The sequence below is a fragment of the Cetorhinus maximus genome, chromosome 30 (assembly GCF_964194155.1).
Source record: "Cetorhinus maximus chromosome 30, sCetMax3.hap1.1, whole genome shotgun sequence".
Taxonomy (NCBI): domain Eukaryota; kingdom Metazoa; phylum Chordata; class Chondrichthyes; order Lamniformes; family Cetorhinidae; genus Cetorhinus; species Cetorhinus maximus.
The window spans coordinates 20,612,572-20,630,138 of NC_135908.1; the positions used below are offsets into that span (position 1 = coordinate 20,612,572).

General features: G+C 45.4%; 1 protein-coding gene across 1 annotated transcript in view; it reads left to right on the top strand.

The window, feature by feature from the left end:
• The window catches only part of LOC144670126 (uncharacterized), a 31,090-nt gene extending 18,584 nt beyond the window's left edge, over nucleotides 1–12,506 (top strand). The window contains exons 7-11 of the mRNA XM_078532573.1: nucleotides 2,716–2,833; nucleotides 3,689–3,809; nucleotides 9,009–9,120; nucleotides 10,435–10,547; nucleotides 12,242–12,506. Coding sequence (XP_078388699.1) covers nucleotides 2,716–2,833; nucleotides 3,689–3,809; nucleotides 9,009–9,120; nucleotides 10,435–10,547; nucleotides 12,242–12,314 — 537 coding nt within the window. The 3' untranslated portion in view covers nucleotides 12,315–12,506. The remainder of the gene's footprint in view (nucleotides 1–2,715; nucleotides 2,834–3,688; nucleotides 3,810–9,008; nucleotides 9,121–10,434; nucleotides 10,548–12,241) is intronic.
• Nucleotides 12,507–17,567: the final 5,061 nt, after the last annotated feature.

Here is a 17,567-nt window from a genome sequence, read left to right on the forward strand (position 1 = left end):
CTTGTCAAATACCTTACTAAAATCCATGTAGACAACACCCACTACCCTCATCAACCCTCCTTATTACTTCCTCAAAAAATGTTATTAAGTTAGCCAAGACACTATCTTTCCCTTACAAAACCATGTTGACTGTCCCTGATCAATCTGTGCCTTTCTAAGTGACAGCTGACCCTGTTTCTCAAAATTGTTTCCAATAATTTGTGTTAGACCCGTAACCCTCCTCCTAACATTAAACAGCTTGAGAGAAACAGATAGTGGCTTAAGAGTCACTGGGTTAAGGAAAAGCTAAATACCAGTATGGTAAAACTCTTCATCTATTTGTACATTCCCCATTATGACTGGTGGATCTCGGGACTATGCTGATCTGTGAGAAAGTTCATTACAGATTGATCAATGAAGTTTCACACACTGTCTATTCAGAGAAAAGCTTTAGAGTGAGTTGCACTAAAAGCACAGAATCTAAGTTGTATGCTAACTCGCATCAACCCTTGTTCACCCATCACCCATGTGCTTGCTGAACTGCATTGGTTCCCAATCTAGCAATACGTCGATTTTAAAATTGCCTCCTTGTTTTTAAGTTGCTCAATGGCCTCACCTCTCCCTTTCTCTGAAATCTCCTCCGGTCCTACAGGCTCTCAGATCTCTGCGCTCCTCCAGTTCTGGCCTCTTGCACATCCTTGTTTTCCATTGCTCCCACCACTGGGGGCCGTGCCTTCAATTGCCTGGGCCTCAAGCTCTTTAGAAACATAGAAACAAGGAGTAGGCCATTCGGCCCTTCGAGCCTGTTCCGCCATTCATTATGATCATGGCTGATCATCCAACTCAATAGCCTGCTCCCGCTTTCTCCCCATACCTTTTGATCCCTTTCGCCCCAAGAGCTATATCTAACTCCTTCTTGAAAACATACAATGTTTTGGCCTCAACTACTTTCTGTGTTAATGAATTCCACAGGCTCACCGCTCTCTGGGTGAAGAAATTTCTCCTCATCTCAGTCCCGTATTCTCAGACTGTGACCCCTGGTTCTGGATTCCCACACCATTGGGAACATCCTTCCTGCATCTACCCTGTCTAGTCCGGTTAGAATTTTATAGGTTTCTATGAGATCCCCCCTCATTCTTCTGAACTCCAACGAATATAATCCTAACCGACTCAAACTCTCATCATATGTCAGTCCTGCCATCCCAGGAATCAGTCGGGTAAACCTTCGCTGCACTCCCTCCATAGCAAGAACATCCTTCCTCAAATAAGGAGACCAAAACTGTACATAATATTCCAGGTGTGGTCTCACCAAGGCCCTGTACAATTGCAGCAAGACATCCCTGCTCCTGTACTCGAATCCTCTCGCTATGAAGGCCAACATACCATTTGCCTTCTTTACCGCCTGCTGCACCTGCATGCTTACCTTCAACAAGAACACCCAGGTCTCGTTGCACATTCCCTCTCAATAATAATCTGCCTTCCTGTTTTTGCCACCAAAGTGGATAACCTCACATTTATCCACATTATACTGCATCTGCCATGCATTTGCCCACTCACTCAGCTTGTCCAAATCACACTGAAGCATCTCTGCATCCTCCTCACAGCTCACCCTCCCACCCAGCTTTGTGTCATCTGTAAATTTGGAGACATTACATTTAGTTCCCTCATCTAAATCATTAATAATTGTGAATAGCTGGGGTCCCAGCACCAATCCCTGCGGTACCCCACTAGTCACTGCCTGCCATTCGGAAAAAGACCTGTTTTTTTCCTACTCTTTGTTTCCTGTCTGCCAACCAGTTTTCTATCCATCTCAGTGCACTACCCCCAATTCCATGCGCTTTAATTTTACACACCAATCTCTTTAATTTCCCCTCCACCCCTCTCCACCTTTCTACCTCTATTTCCTCCTTTAAGTTGCTCATTAAAACCTACCCAATTGACCAACCTTTTGGTCACCTGTCCTAAAATCGCCTCTGTGGCTTGTATCAAATTTTGTCATGGTTCATTTAAGGCTGTATATAAATGCAAGTTGCGAATATAGACTTACACTGAGACTGCAATTAAAACCCTGAGTTTCACATTCCAGTTGCTTCTTAGACATTCATTGATGACAGATTAACCAGCAGAAGTTGGAGGCAATGTCTTCCAGAAGCCATCTACTCCTGACACATTAGCACTGCACTTAAAGCCAGTCATCAGAACAGAAAGGCTGCCCATCCAGTTATTTAACCCAAAGCCAGCCACTTATGGTGCTATGAGCAATAAGTAGTATACATTTTGTCAGCCGCTTTTAATTGTGTAGTCCCCATTTGGAACTCTGCTCGCGCACCTATAGCCATGAAACTTTGCTTGCAATCTGTTTCGCATGCTATTCTGTCTCTCACATTGTGAGGAGAGAGGAGCATCAAAGAGCAACTCCCTAACTGCTGAATTTCAGTGGCGTTTTTAATTGATCTGAATTTAACTTCAATTTACGAAGTCTGACTATTGAAAGACGAGCAATATTAACATTCCTACAAGTGGCATAATTCCCTCCTGTAACTGTTCAAAATATTTTAAAAGTCTTGAATTTTGCACTATGAAATGAAGGCTAATAATTTTCAACCGCTGATTTTCCCAACCAAAGAATTGAGAATCCCTCAGAAGCGAGCTTAAAATGAAGAAGCTGTGGAGTGGGAGGGAGGGGCAATCCGTGCCTGACTGCACTAGTCATATTGTTTCTTTCTGGTTGTCCAGAGCCTGTCCTATGGCCGATACAAGGAGTCAAACTGTTTGCACTGTCACAGCAAACTCCGCGTTCTGGTGGAGGCCGCCCAGTTTTACCAGACCCACGCCCAGTCGCAGGATGAAACAGGTGAGACCAACTAAGTAAAGAAACCTGTCTTCACTCGAGATGTGACCATAAGGTTATGGGCAAGGAGACGTGATGTGAGAGGACTTGGATTTAGTGTATGGGTCTGTCGATTTACATGAGATATATGGCACAGAAACAGGCCATTCAGCCCAATCAGTCCATGCTGGCATTTATGCTCCACTTGAACCTCCCTCCATCCTTCCTCATCTATCAGCATAACCCTCTATTCTCTTCCCCTTCATATGTTTATCGAACTGCCTCTTAAATGCATCTATACTATTCACCTCAACCCCTCCCTATGGTAGCGGGTTCCACATTCTCACCTCGCTCTGGGTAAAGAAGTTTCTTCTGAATTTTGTATTTAATTTCTTGGTGACTATCTTATATTCATGGCTCTTCTCCACAAGTGGAAATATTTCTCTCTCTCTCTCTATACTATCAAAACCCTTCTATAATTTTATAGACCTTGATTAGGTCACCCATCTGCCTTCTCTTTTCAAGAGAAAAGAGACTCAACCTGTTCATCCTTCCCCAATGGTTAAAGCTTTGTAGTTCTGATTGTAACCCAAGGAAATTTCAAGATAAACTTAACGAGTTACCCCACACAAACTTGACAGAAGGAATAGATTGTTATCTGACATACTGAATATACGCTTGGTTGAATCAGTCAGATAAGAAATGGACAGAGTTTACTGAATACCAGAGAGTGAACAAGTATAGACTTAGCCCCAGGTAGGGAGAGAAATTCTCCCTCTAGGTCTCCTTTGCCTTGTCTCTATAGTTTGTATATCTCGAAGTATCTGCCTCTTCAAAAACATCCAGTAACCAGTTCTTTGCTTCAATTTATCACCGAAGATGTTAGCAATTCAGCTCATCGGCGGAAAAGACAGCCCCCTGGATCTACTGTTCAGTTTGGGAAACCCCTGCCCGAGTTTGGTACCTGCAAGCACTACAAGAGGAGCTACCGCTGGCTCAGGTAAGGGTATGCTGCCAGTCTCCCAGACCCTGAGAGAGATCAGCTAGACTTCTGAGTGAGAAAGAAAATAGTTTATCTGTCTCCCAGGATTCTTTGGGCTGTGGGGGTGAAGTGGAATTTTGGTTAGCATTGATTTACCTTTGCACTCTTCCTTCCTCCCACACAGTCTGAGTTGATAGGAATATCGCATTCAGTCCTGGGTATCACAAATCAAGAGGGATATATTGGCCTTGGAGGGGGTGCAGTGCTGGTTCACTAGAATAACGCTGGACTTTTCTAAAAGGGTTAGATTACAAGGACAGGTTGCATAGGTTTGTGTTGCCCTTAAATATAGAAGATTAAGGAGTGTTCTTATTGAGTTGCTTAAGATGATTAAAGGATTTGATGGACGCTATTTCCTCTGGTGGGGGAGTTTGCCATAAGAATAAACTTTAAATTAGAGCTAAGCTGTTCAGCTTTGATATGAAGAAGCGCTTCTTGGCACAAAGGGTCGTGGGACTCTGGAACTAGTGCATGCGCACACAAAAAATCTGCTTGAGCTGAGGATAAATTGGAAATTTCAAACTTGAGTTTGGGCGATTATAGTAAAGCAGTGGAATTGTTATGGAACCAAAGCAGGTCGAAGGCATTAAGATACCGGACAACCATAATCTAATTGGTAGAACAGACCCAGGGAGCTGAATGGTCTACTCCTATTCCTATGGTAGATTTCTGTGCAGTAATCTACAGTTACAAAGAAATGGCCTCTGCCCATAGTTTTAATTATGTCACTCTCTGCGGACTATGTAGAATAATGGGCTAATAGTTATGGTCATGAGATAGTGATGTAACAGTAACATCAGTCATGTGCAAGAGACTGAGAGGATAAGATGGAATAGTCTTTACAAGAGAGAGATGTACTTACCTAGAAGCTTAAAATGTACCATAATGTAAATAAAGGAGTTTTTAAAGAAATCTACCGGAGTTAGACCTAAGTCACTCATGAGTAGTGTGAAACCTTCCCAATCCAGAAAAGGCCACAAGTTACCCGAAGAGAGATCCAAATAGTATTCAAAAAGTGGAAGCCAAACCACAAACCAGACTAGTGCAGGATAGAAACAAAAACAAAAATACCTGGAAAAACTCAGCAAGTCTGGCAGCATCTGTGGAGAGGAACACAGTTAAAGTTTCGAGTCCAAATGACCCTTCAACAGAACTAAGCAAAAATAGAGTGTAACCACACCCATGACCCAGTTGATGAATAGGTGATAATTCTTGCATGCAGAGTTCACAGTGAGCTAGCACAGCATGTCACTGCTGTTAGGAGCTAGGCCACGCTGTACAGGCAGACATTCTGAGCTTGAACAGGGAACAGTGGTACCTCCATTGGTGAATTTCTCCATTTTCTTCCTTTGTTCAACTCACCCAACTCCATCAGCTAGAATAGCAGGATATTGACAGAATGTTGGCAGTTGGGCACAAATTTTGAGACAGGCTGGTGACATTGATATAAATGAGTATTGTCATTCAAGAGATCCCATTGAAATGGTCATTCTATTAGAAATGTTTGAGTCCATATAATCTTATAGCACAAAAGGAGGCCATTTGATCCCCCAGTACTGGTGTCAGCTCTTTGAAAGCGCTATCCAATTAGTCCAACTCCCCTGATCTTTACCCAGAGCTCAACAAAGGTTTGGCTTTTCAAATAGTCTCTGGTAGTACAGAACTTGAGAATTGCTGAAAAAAGAGACATACTGTCGAAGCTTTTTGTCTTCCACTCGTCAGGATAGATGCAAGAATACCTAATTTCAAAGGGAACAACAATTTATACTGCATGAGAAAAGGGTGCTGATTGGTTGGCAAGTGGACTCTGGTTGAGGAGTTGCCATGGCGAATGTACTAGGGAATGAACCATTGTCTCCCATGCTTTTGTTTCATTGAAAAGGGCACAATGCCTGGACGCACTCTTTCTATCTGCAGAGGACAGGGCCCTGTGTACGAATATATGTAGCTTATAGCATGTATAAGTAAGCTACTTTGAAAGCCCGACTGATAATCTTAAATTGTTAGTGTAATTCTTAGCACACTCAGGATTGTTCAGTAAGTGCCGTCCAATCATGGAATCGCACCTAATGTTGGACACTGTTCTGAATTTTGCAAGCATGGGCTAGCTGAGTGCGGTCAGTATTTTGCCTGTTACGCACAGCCAAAGAGACATGCTGTTTGATATGATCCATGAGTCGCTGGCACATAACGGCGTACATACCTGGCATCACACCGGCACCAAAATTCATATACCACACTACTCACTGGTGTGGTAGGCAGAACGTCTTTTGGCTTGATGTCAACACCCTGTTAGTCGCGAACACCACTTGTGTTGCTACTGCATAGTAGCAGTGTGAAATGGCTAGCTTCATCTGTTGCTCAAATCTTTTGAGACACCTTGCCCTTCCAGGGTGACCTGAGGTAGACTGGACCCTTTTCAGGACCGAAAGTGGCGGCCTTAGGCCCATTCGTGCGTTTACTTGATATACAATGATCTGATCGGGAGTGGTCGTTGTCCTGCAGGATATATTTGATGTGCCCTATTTCGCACAGCTTGCACGGTGAGCAAATGGCTCAGGCCTTATTTCTGAGGTTGCTGATAAGGCCAATCCTATAGCACATGGAGGTGTGGGAATCTTAACGTGTATGTTGACCAGTGGAGGTAGGTTGTGGTAGACAGTAGTAGAGAACCCGGGATTGCTCGACAAGCATGTTGATGCTAACTCCATAAACTTGAGGTCACCCAAATCTCTGCAACCCTTGCTCTAAGTCCTGTTCACCCATCACCCCTGTGCCTGCTGACCTACATTTGCTTCCATTCGCGCAACGGGCTGTCTGTGGTCTCGCCTCTCCGTATCTCTGTAATCTCCTCCAGCCACACGACTCTGAGATGTCTGTGCTCCTATAATTCTGGCATCTTATGCATTCCTGATTTTACTTGGTCCACCATTGGCGGTTGTACTTCAGCTGCCTAGATCTTAAACTTTGCAATTCTCTCCCTAAATCTCCCTGCCTCTCTACCTCTCTTTCCCCCTTTAAGACTCTCCTTAAATCCTACCTCTTTGACCAAATCTTTGGTTGTCTGCCCTGATATCACCTTCTGTGGCTCTCCTGTGAAGAGCCTTGGAATGCTTTGTAACGTTAAAGGCATTGTATAACTATAATTTGTAACCCTGAGATTCAAGAAACAACATTTGCTACTTTCCAATCTGTGGGGATCATTCTAAATTCTAGGGAATTCTGGAGCATCGAGACCATTGCATTCACTGTTTATCTCTGTAGCCACCTCCTTTTAAAACCCTAGGAAGTAGACCTTCATGCCCAGGGGATTTGTTGGCTCTTGGCCCCCATTCCTGTTTTACAGTGACTATATACACTTTTTATTTGGAACCAGTGTATAACATATGGAGAAAGGCTGCACCCCACCCAAGCAATCCAACGTACCTCACATTTTGGCCCTTGTTCACCCCATCGGGGAGGCACTTGTCCTGTCAGACCCTTGCCCACTCGGGGGAAGGTAAAACCAGGTGAGTTAGTCACCTCCTGTACAGTTCCCATTATTCAATTAAAGAACTGGGTTCGATCTGAAACCAGTGATTTGCTTTGTTACACACCCAGGGTATTAGTTCCTATTCCTAATTCTCACAGGTGATTGAAGTGGACAGTCTGTTCTTTGTGGGATTATTTTCATTTCTATCCAAAATCTTGGTCATAAATCACATCAATCGAGTTGAGAAAGTGTTTAAAAAGAGGCATACGGGATCTTAGACTTTGTAAATTGAGGCAGGGAGTACAAAAGCAAGGTAGTTATGATGAGGCTTTATTATCACTGGTTAGGCTCGGACTGTAGTATTATTTTCAATTCTGGGTAATGCAATTTAGGAAGGTTGTGAAGGCATTAGAAGGCAGTAAAGATTTACGTGAATGGACCCAGGGATGATAAACTTCAGTGGAGAAGCTGAGAGAGAAGATTTGATAGGTGTTCATAATCCAGGGATACCTAGCAGAGTAGATAGGGAGAGAGTGCCCCTGTTGGCGGAAGGGTTGAAAACCAGAGGGCAGTGATTTAAAGTGATTGGCAAAACAAACAACAGCCACTTGAAGAAAAAATGTTCACACGGCGAGTGGTTAGGATCTGGAATGCACTGCCAGAGAGTGTGGGGGAGGCAGGGTCAATTGTAGCTTTTGAAAGGGAATCGGATGAGCACCTGAAGAGAAGAAAGATTGCAGGACTACGTGGACAGGCTGCACCACACCCAAGCAATCTGATAAGCCTTATGGATGAAGGGAGCAGGATGTTACTTTGAAGCCTTGTTCTGGATTGTTGTATCTCCTGAGATCTGACCGTACTCACGCTCTGAATAGTTTGATTTTCTTTTCTGGCTCCAGTGGGGTGGTGCAGTTTGTCACTCACCCTGGGCAGGTGTAGTGGGCAGGCTGGCTGCGAGGGGTTGTATCTGCACTGCTCTGTTGAGCATATTGTGTGAAAGTTGGTCATCCATTAATGCGGATGTTCCATTATAACCTGCTCTGCAAGAGGAGGTTACCAGGGAATTACTTTGCAGTGATCAGCCGAGCTGTAAATGATGCACGTGGGAAATATTGTGTGTTCCTAAATCGATTTCTATATTGACGTGGGATTTAAATGCAAAACCTTCAGACTCAGAGACAAGAGTGTCACAGACTGAGCCACAGCTGAGAATAAGGATGTGACAGTGGTTGTAATACCCAGATAAGTTGATGAGTATGAACTGTTAATACTTCAGCTAGATTTTGACTGTCTTTGTTCATTTTTTCTGTTTGCATTTTGTAATGAAAACTGTTAGATCGCCTGCTGTATATAATCTGTTTTTAGAAGTTAAGTGGTACGTGTTTAGTACAGAAAGTTGGAACAAAAGCTTCTCACTGACAGGGCTTGGTCTCAAACCAGCTCCAACTGAAAGAATTAAGATCTCACTCCCCTCTGCTGAAGGGGGAGTGAGTTTGAGGAGCTGAATCCACTTCCTGGTGGGCAGGAATTGACCACATAAAATCATTTTGCATAAATGTTTTACTAACTTTTCCCCCAAAGGGGGAATCAGAGACACGGGTGCGTTAGGTGGAATTGTATTCCTGTTGTGTGTTGTTTGTATGTACTGTGCTATAAGACTCTCCCTTTGTGCTGGATGGTTTCAGGTTTCCATGTTGTGGTAAAGCCTATCCGTGTGACATGTGCCATGATGATGATCAGGATCATGTGATGGAGCTGGCCAGTCGAATGCTCTGTGGGTACTGCGCGAAGGAGCAGGTGAGACCAGCTGTCTGACCGTACACCCGACAGAGTCTGAAGGTCAACCGTTCTTTTTAATTCATTCATGAGATGTGGCCAGGCCAGCATTGGTGAGCCCAGCAAACGCGATGGTGAGCCCCCCCGCCTTGAATACAACTGTGTGGCTTGCTCGGCCATTTCGAAGGGCAGATGAGAGTCGAGCGCCCTTCTGGTTTTCTCTGGAGTCTAGACATACGTGCAGTGCATTGCGCAGTCCCCTACTTGGTGTGTGCACCGAGAAAGACAATTAAAAATCCCGAGTTTGTGCGAGAGCCTGGTTTTGACTGAGAAATTGTACCTGCCGTGTCCAGTTTGCAAGAACTGGCTTGCCTGTTGATGCTCAATGGGATCATTTTAGTTTTAAAAGTTCTCATTTGCTCTGTCAGTACTAATCAGGTTTTTGAAATACAGGAGCTGCATTGCTTGCAATGAAGTGGAATCATTTGGTTCCAACACATAATTCCTCCCCAGCCTGAACACGATAGGAAGGGAAGGTTAGTACTTTCCCACAGGCAGGTAGGGAAGGATGGCTCTCACAAGTTACTTGCCACTCCTCCTCTCAGCCAGTGATGAGGGGTCAGCCGTGGCTCAATGGATAGAACATAAATAGGATCAAGAGTAGGCCACTTGGCCCCTCAAGCCTCCTTTGCCATTCAGCACTCTCACGCTTCGAATTAGAAAGTTGTGGGTTCTAATCTCACTCTAGAGACTCACTCACTCGATCACAAAATCTAAGTTGACAATCCACTGCAGTGCTGAGGGAGTGCTGCACTGTCTTTACAATGAGACGTTAAACTGAGGTGTCATCTAACCTCTTGGATCCGATCCCATGGTGGTATTTTGAAGAGGTGGAGGGAAGTTCTCCTCCATGTCCTGGCCAATATTTATCCCTCAACCAGGGTCACTGAAGCAGATTATTCCACTGCTGTTTGTGGGAGCTTGCTGTGTGCAAATTGGCTGCTACATTTCCTGGGACTTGGGAAGGAACATTACAATAACTGGACTTCAAAATTGGCTGTAATACACTTGAGTGGGGAGTGGGGGTGGGGTGGAAAGTATGTTATAAATGCGACAGGGACAGAAAGACAAGTAGCAAATTAAGCAAGTGTTTGTTTTTCTTGGATTACGCATGTCAGTTTATCACTATGTAGTTTGTTTGGTGTCAATACGCCATTTAAGTTACATAACAATGAGTCTAAGTGCTAAATGACATTGTGCTATTGGGTTTGTCTAGTCTGTCAAAGTTGGCTGTCCTGTTTTGCATCAAACTCATTTTAGTATCTCTCTTTCCAGCCGTACAACAACGGGAAGCCCTGTGTTGCCTGCGGAGCCATGATGACCAAAGGGCCCTACAGCAGCCACTGGGAAGGAGGCCAAGGTTGTCGCAACAGAATCAAAATGAGTCAGTAAGTGTCCAGCCACTGGTCAGAAAAGCAGAGCTCAGTTACCTCCCTGTCTCCACCGCAGTCACAGTGAAAACACCAGGAACCGAGATCCAGAGTCAGTCCTGCTTCTCCACTGTAACTTACCCAAACAAAGCACACACCAATCTAACTTCAACAGGATTCCCACACAACTCCCTTTAAGCATTTTACTTCCCGGTTCTATTGAAGCCTTAAAAATTAGTCAGTAAAAAGGATTCAAGCTGAACCTTGCATATCTTCTATGAATCTCTAGTGAGTCCCACTGCTTCACAGTTAATACGCAGCTCCTGCCTCATGTGTTTTTCTCTGTCAGCCTTACCTTGCTGTCACTGGTGACTTTGTCTCCCTTAAACCTTGGTAGCTCTGTTCCTTCTGTATGCCCATCTCACCTGCTGTCTCCCCGCTGTCTGATTCCCCCCCCCTCCCTGATTCCTGCCTCCTGTCTCGCCCAGCCCCTGGGCCATTACCCCACCCCCAGCGCCTCTGGCCTCCCACCCCACCCAGTCCACCAATTTAATGCACTTTTGTTCACAGCAAAATACTCCAATCCTCTCTTTCCCACAAACGTGGAGAGTTTTTTCCTTACATTGTCATTCGGTTCGTTAGTGGGACAATTCACTGTGATTTCCCTGCTATACTGTCCCTCCTCCCCTCCCTCGCTGGTGCTTTGCTTCCCCCGGTAGAACCAGTGAAATGTGACTTTCCAAGGGCCAGGACACTGGAGCACCAGACACTGGGAGCATTGGTGTAGATAGATCTTTAATAAATTTGCTGAAAAGGGTATGTGGGCCGTGTACTGAGACAAGTAGCTAAAGTGTTGGGTTCGGCTTTCGTTGGCTCTGTGTCAACGAGGATTATTTCCAACAGATTGTTGGACCTCTAGGCAGCTGGACCCAACCGGGCCATGATTTAATCGTACCTGATGATAGATGTTGCGGCACAGATGATGAGCTGCTGAGGCCTGGGGGCGTGAATGTGCTGCATTGCGCAGTAACAGGAGGAGCCCTGTTGTTCACAGGACTGCAAACTCCTGGTCTTTGTGATGCCCTCTAGAGAAGGAAGTATGGAGGGTGAGCCAACCAGTCCTCTTACACATGTCTCCAGATCAGATCGCAGAGCAGACAGGGCAGAGATTGATTTAAAAAAATAAAATAATTCTTGGGGTGTGAATGTTGCCGGCATGGTTGGCATTTAATGCCCATTCCTGTGTTTCCTGTGGAAGTGATGGCCTCCCTACTTGATGCAGTTGTAAAGCTTTCTGGGCCACTTCAGAGGGAATTCAGCCACACTGGTGTGGAGACCAGAGTCTCTCTTACCGGTCAGACCAGGTAAGGATGGCAGCTTTCCTTCTCTGCGGAGCCGCATTGAACCACTAATATCTCAACTCTCTTTGAAATTTCTTGCAGGTTTGAGGGGCTAAAGGGTGAAGAAAAAAATTAGAAACTGCTGTTTGAAAAGTGTTTCCAGACACCAGAAGAAATAAAACCTCTCATTTATTTAAGGCCTTGCCCTCTGGTTTTGGATTCACAGCCAAAAGCTGAAAGGCGCTGGTGTGCTCTTAAAGGATAGCTTTGTATGCACGGCCTATCAAACACGTGACATTGTGCTCAGTTTGTCAGACGGTTCGGCCTGTTTTTTAATTCTACGTTTCATTCTGTGTGTTCTTCCTCTTACAGCAAAGACAAACAGAAATATGCGAACTCTGCGAAGACTGTGTCACGCCGATCCCAGCGTCAGTACCAGAAATGAACGGCATGGCCCTGACTAGGGACCCCTAACTTGGACTGTGGCCTTAGTGACGACTCTGAGTGGGTTTGGTGTGATTGCGTGGTTCTTTCCTTTTTTTCCCCGGTTTATTCTTTCTCCCTCTGATGAGGTGGTGAAAGGGTAAATGCTCTTCAAATTTTAAAGAGAGGAGAGGTTCTCTGGAGGTAGGGTGGTGGGGGGTGGGGTGGGGGGGTGGTAGGGTGAGCAGCCCAAGGCGAGGAATCGGGCACCTTTTAGTTTGATCTCAGTAGGATACAGTCGGAGCCATCATTCCCCTCTGAGTGCCTGCTCATGCGCATAGGCTGCAGGGAATTCCTCTGTCTGCCTTTAACATGGTTAACCGCAAGTGAGAGGCACAGTCTGGCGGAAGATCATTGTTTGAGCGGGGGACTTAATACCATTCGAGCTGTCGGATCGGAATGAAGTTCATGGTGTGTTGATGATGCTCGTGTAAACTGCATTACACTGAAAACAGCAAAGCCGCGCCTGCACTAAGGTGCCTGGCGCAGAAGTCACACAAATACAATGCCAGACCTAACCTTGCCATTAGTAATACCATGGAACCTCCTCCCTTTTATTGGGCCAGGCTTCACACAGATCATTGCTCAGGTTCTGTACAGATTAAACTGGGTGTAGAAATTCATATGTGATATTCAGGCGTTGTAGGGCAGCCCAGGACTGACCCTGTGCACAGACTCTCTCAGAGCAGATGGTATCTTAACTCAGCTCCAGCCTGCTTTCCATGAGAGAAGACTGGAGTTTGCCGACGTGTACAGTTGGAAGTTGTGTTCTAATTTGGTTTTTGAATGTTACAGGTTATCACTGTGGTGATTTACATTTAATTTGGGCATTTTATAAAATGAAGTCAGATCTTGTTCTATGCAATGTATTGCCGTGCCAACAATAAGCAGGGAAACCCTGGAAATGACATGGGCAGGAAAGATTATAACCCTTCCTTGGCCAAGCGCAGATGCTAGTGCGGTGGGGCAGACCCTGTATAGAACTGCATGAATAATACTGCTGCTCATATTGATTTTCACAGTCTGCCATTAGCTGTCAGAGTGCGAGACACGAGTAAACACTTTACTGAGTGAATGTCGATGAGTGGGACTCCCACTCATTGTTCCCCATCTAATGTTTTTTTGCCTGTCCCTCCAGAGGCCTGTGACTCATTTTATTGTGCATGTCCATCTGTTCCCGATAATCCGTCAGTGGAACATGGGAGCAAGAGGAGGCCATTCAGCCCCTCAGGTCCGCCCCGCCATTCAATTAGATCACGGCTGACCTGTCTCCCTTGAAACCCGACAGAAATCTGTGGACGGTGGCTTTGAAAGCTCCCAAGGGCAGTGAAAGCGCCACGGCTCTTGAGTTTGGACAGTGATGGGCTATGAGGCAGCACAGTCGAGCCCAATCCCCAATCCTGCTGCTGACCACCATGTGCACGTTGTGTGCCTTCCAGCAGGTGGCAGCGGTTCCTCCTTTCCAAGTCGTGGGCCCCAGAACCTTATCACAGTCACTACAGCACTGACTCAGTTCAGACAGCGCTCCGACTCCCAGCCTTCCTGGTTTGAACAGCCGACTGCTACAGCTACCCAGCCGGGAAATGATAACTCCTGTTGTTGAAGTGAGGGGAGGGCACCCTCATCCAGGTCCTTCAAGGCTAAATCGTTTTACAGAGTTTTGTAGAAATTTAGGAAAGTGAATTTAATTTCACCAGGATGTTGGTGTGTTCAGGGTGCCAGTCGGTGAGTTATAACTGCAGCTTGACCTTTCACCCAGTGTCAGTCGCAAATCCATCTCTCTTAATCTCTGACAATTGCTACCACCTGGAATTCTATTATGTGAATAACGCAGAATAAATTTAAAGTTTTAAAAATCCTGATTTGAAAAGCTGAAGCTGCCCGTAATGAGAATTTTGGATGGTTAAAATACAAAGTTTCCGATCCCTACCAGGCCCTGTTTAGGCTATTCCCTCGATCTTATCCTGACTGTCCCACCTACCTTCCTCCCTATCCTTTCTCAGGTGTCAACCTGAATAAGAGAATCAACTGACAGTTTCACCAACAAAACTATCAATAGCACATCTAATTGGGTTCACAACTGATATCTGCAAGTGGTCACAGGGATTAAAAAAAAACTCCCTGCAACTCGGAGAGAAAGGCCCAGTTGTAATTTCCTTGCACCCAACCAGAATGTTGGAGATTGAACACCCTTTGTTTCTGAATTGTTTCAAACAGGTATTATTACTGACACTAATGCTGGCTGCATCCTGCACCCAAGTCTGTGTTTGTATCTCTGAGTTTACTTCCCTGTGCCCATGTTTATGTGAAATTAAAACCGAAAATGCTTGGCAGCATCTGTGGAGGGAGAAACAATTAAAATTTCAGGTCAGTGGTTCTGATGCTAGGTCATCAACCCGAAACGTTAACTCTGTTTCTCTCTGCACAGGTGCTGCCAGACCTGCTGAGGTTTCCCAGCATTTTCTGGGTTTTTTTGTCAGGTTTCCAGCATCTTCTTCCCATGTTTTTGTGTGTGTGATCCTCTCTCTGTCTGTCTGTCTCTCTCCTGTGTCTCATTTCCATTTTTAAAAATACTTCTCCGCTTTCTCTTTCCTCCGCACTTGAGTTGCTATTTATTTTAGTTTCTCTGTCTTGCTGCTCACTCTGCTTGCCATCTCTTCCACTCTCTCCCCACTCGACTGCCAGTTGTTGTGGCACCCGAACATGTCCAGGGTGTCACCTCTCAGAGAGAGGGGGAGAAGTCAAAAGGAAACTTTCTCAAATTAAACCAAAGCTAAACCTGGTATAAATAAACCACCATATGGGTCCCCAGTGCCAGTCTAAACATGAAATGTATGGAACTAAGCTTATGACATCTCAGTGATGTTCGTCACTAGTTCTCAACATGTGGTAACCTGAGCTTCCATGCTCTCTCGGGGTTTAACCCCCCCCCATGCACTCCCTAATTATGATGAGATTTTCCATGTTAAGAAATGACTAATGTTCTGTTTCTAATGAGTGCCTTTTTTTTTTGGATTCTTGATGGTAACCGCCATCAGCTAATACCGTCCCCCTGTTTCTCCCCAATGCCTCCCCTGCGCCCCCCACCCCACCCCCGGCCAAGCTTCCATCCTCCGAAGCGTAGGAGTGATTAGCTAGTGACCCCTAGAACTCCCCCCGACCTGACCACTGCCAGTGAAAAAGCCATTTGCATAATGCAGTAACACACACTACTCCAGTCGGGCCCACACACAAACCAGGGCAGCTTCTCATCAAAGGTCAGCACTTTTATGCAAGGGGAGTTTGTGCAGTAATGTATCTCTGGGGAGTTTAACCTTGGGGAGGAGCCTTGTTTTCTAGCAGAACAGACCAGGAGTTTAGGCACTACTTGGAGGGGTGGGCTTTGTGGGGGGAGGGTCCTTTGGGGCCATCTTTTGGTGCAATATCTGTGGTACTATCCTGAGTTTCCGATTTGCACTACCTGAGGCTGCCTCCTTCAACTGAAAGGAAACTGGTTAAAGCCCCATTACGTCTTCCTAGAAAGCAGAGGTGTATGGCGAGATGGGGCAGGTTAGCCTGATGCACGATGTTGCTGTGGCTAAACTAATTGCATTTTTTGGGAGCAGTAATAGGATTCAATCGGGTCATATTTCTGATTTTGGTACAAAATTGCCACTCAAAGACTTAATGTGGTGAATACTGGCAAGATATTTTAAAAAAAGGAAAAAAAATACTAATTTGCATGAATGTAGAGTTGATTGTATTTTAAAATAAACTTTAGTTTTGTCAGTTTTGAGGCGTTTGGCGTTTTGCTTTGGTTATAATCCCAGTGCAAGAAACAGGCCACTTCTGAAAGTTACTTTGGGTACATTGAATTTGTAATACAGCTGATGCCAAAGGTGAAGCCAATGTGCACCAACTTTGTTGTGAATAATAGCTACCATTGTCCAGCAGAAATCACTAACCAAGCACAGATGGGACTATGGTGACACCGTTTTAGACAAATGCACTCATTTTAGTGGAAAACCACTAGCACAGTATAGGGCAATGTACTTTGCATGTGTATTTTTTTAAAAATTCATTCATGGGAAGTGGGCTTCACTGCCTGGGCCAGCATTTATTGCCCATCCCTAATTGCCCTTGAGAAGGTGGTGGTGAGCTGCCTTCTTGAACTGCTGCAGCCCATGTGGTGTAGATACACCCACAGTGCTGTTAGGGAGGGAGTTCTAGGATTTTGACCCAGTGACAGTGAAGGAATGGCGATATATTTCCAAGTCAGGATGGTGAGTGACTGGGAGGGGAACTTCCAGGTGGTGGTGTTCCCATTTATCTGCCGCCTTGTCCTTCTAGGTGGCAGTGGTTGTGGGTTTGGAAGGTGCTGTCTAAGGAGCCTTGGTAAATTCCTGCAGTGCATCTTATAGATGGTGCACATTGCTGCTACTGAGCGTCGGTGGTGGAGGGAGTGAATGTTTGTGGATGTGGTGCCAGTCAAGAATGTTGCTTTGTCCTGGATGGTGTTCAGCTTCTTCAGTGTTGTAGGAGCTGCAAGTGGGGAGTATTCCATCACATTCCTGCCTTGTGCCTTGTAGATGGTGGACAGGCTTTGGGGAGTCAGGAGGTGTGTTACTCGTTGCACGATTCCTAGCCTCTGACCTGCTCTTGTAGCCACAGTATTTATATGGCCAATCCAGTTCAGTTTCTGGTCAATGGCAACCCCCAGGATGTTGATAGTGGGGGATTCAGTGATGGTAACGCCATTAAACATCAAGGGGCTATGGTTGGATTCTTTCTTGTTGGAGATGGTCATTGCCTGGCACTTGTGTGGCGCGAATGTTATTTGCCACTTATCAGCCCAAGCCTGGATATTGTCCAGGTCTTGCTGCATTTGGACATGGACTGCTTCAGTATCTGAGGAGTCGTGAATGGCACTGAACATTGTGCAATCATCAGTGAACATCCCCACTTCTGACCTTATGATGGATGGAAGTTCATTGATGAAGCAGCTGAAGATGGTTGGGCCTAGGACACTGAGGAACTCTTGCAGTGATGTCCTGGAGCTGAGATGACTGTCCTCCAACAATCACAACCATCTTCCTTTGTGCTAGGTATGACTCCAACCAGCGGAGAGTTTTCCCCCTGATTCCCATTGACTCCAGTTTTGCTAGGGCTGCTTGATGCCACACTTGGTCAAATTTGGACTTGATGTCAAGGGCAGTCACTCTCACCTCACCTCGAG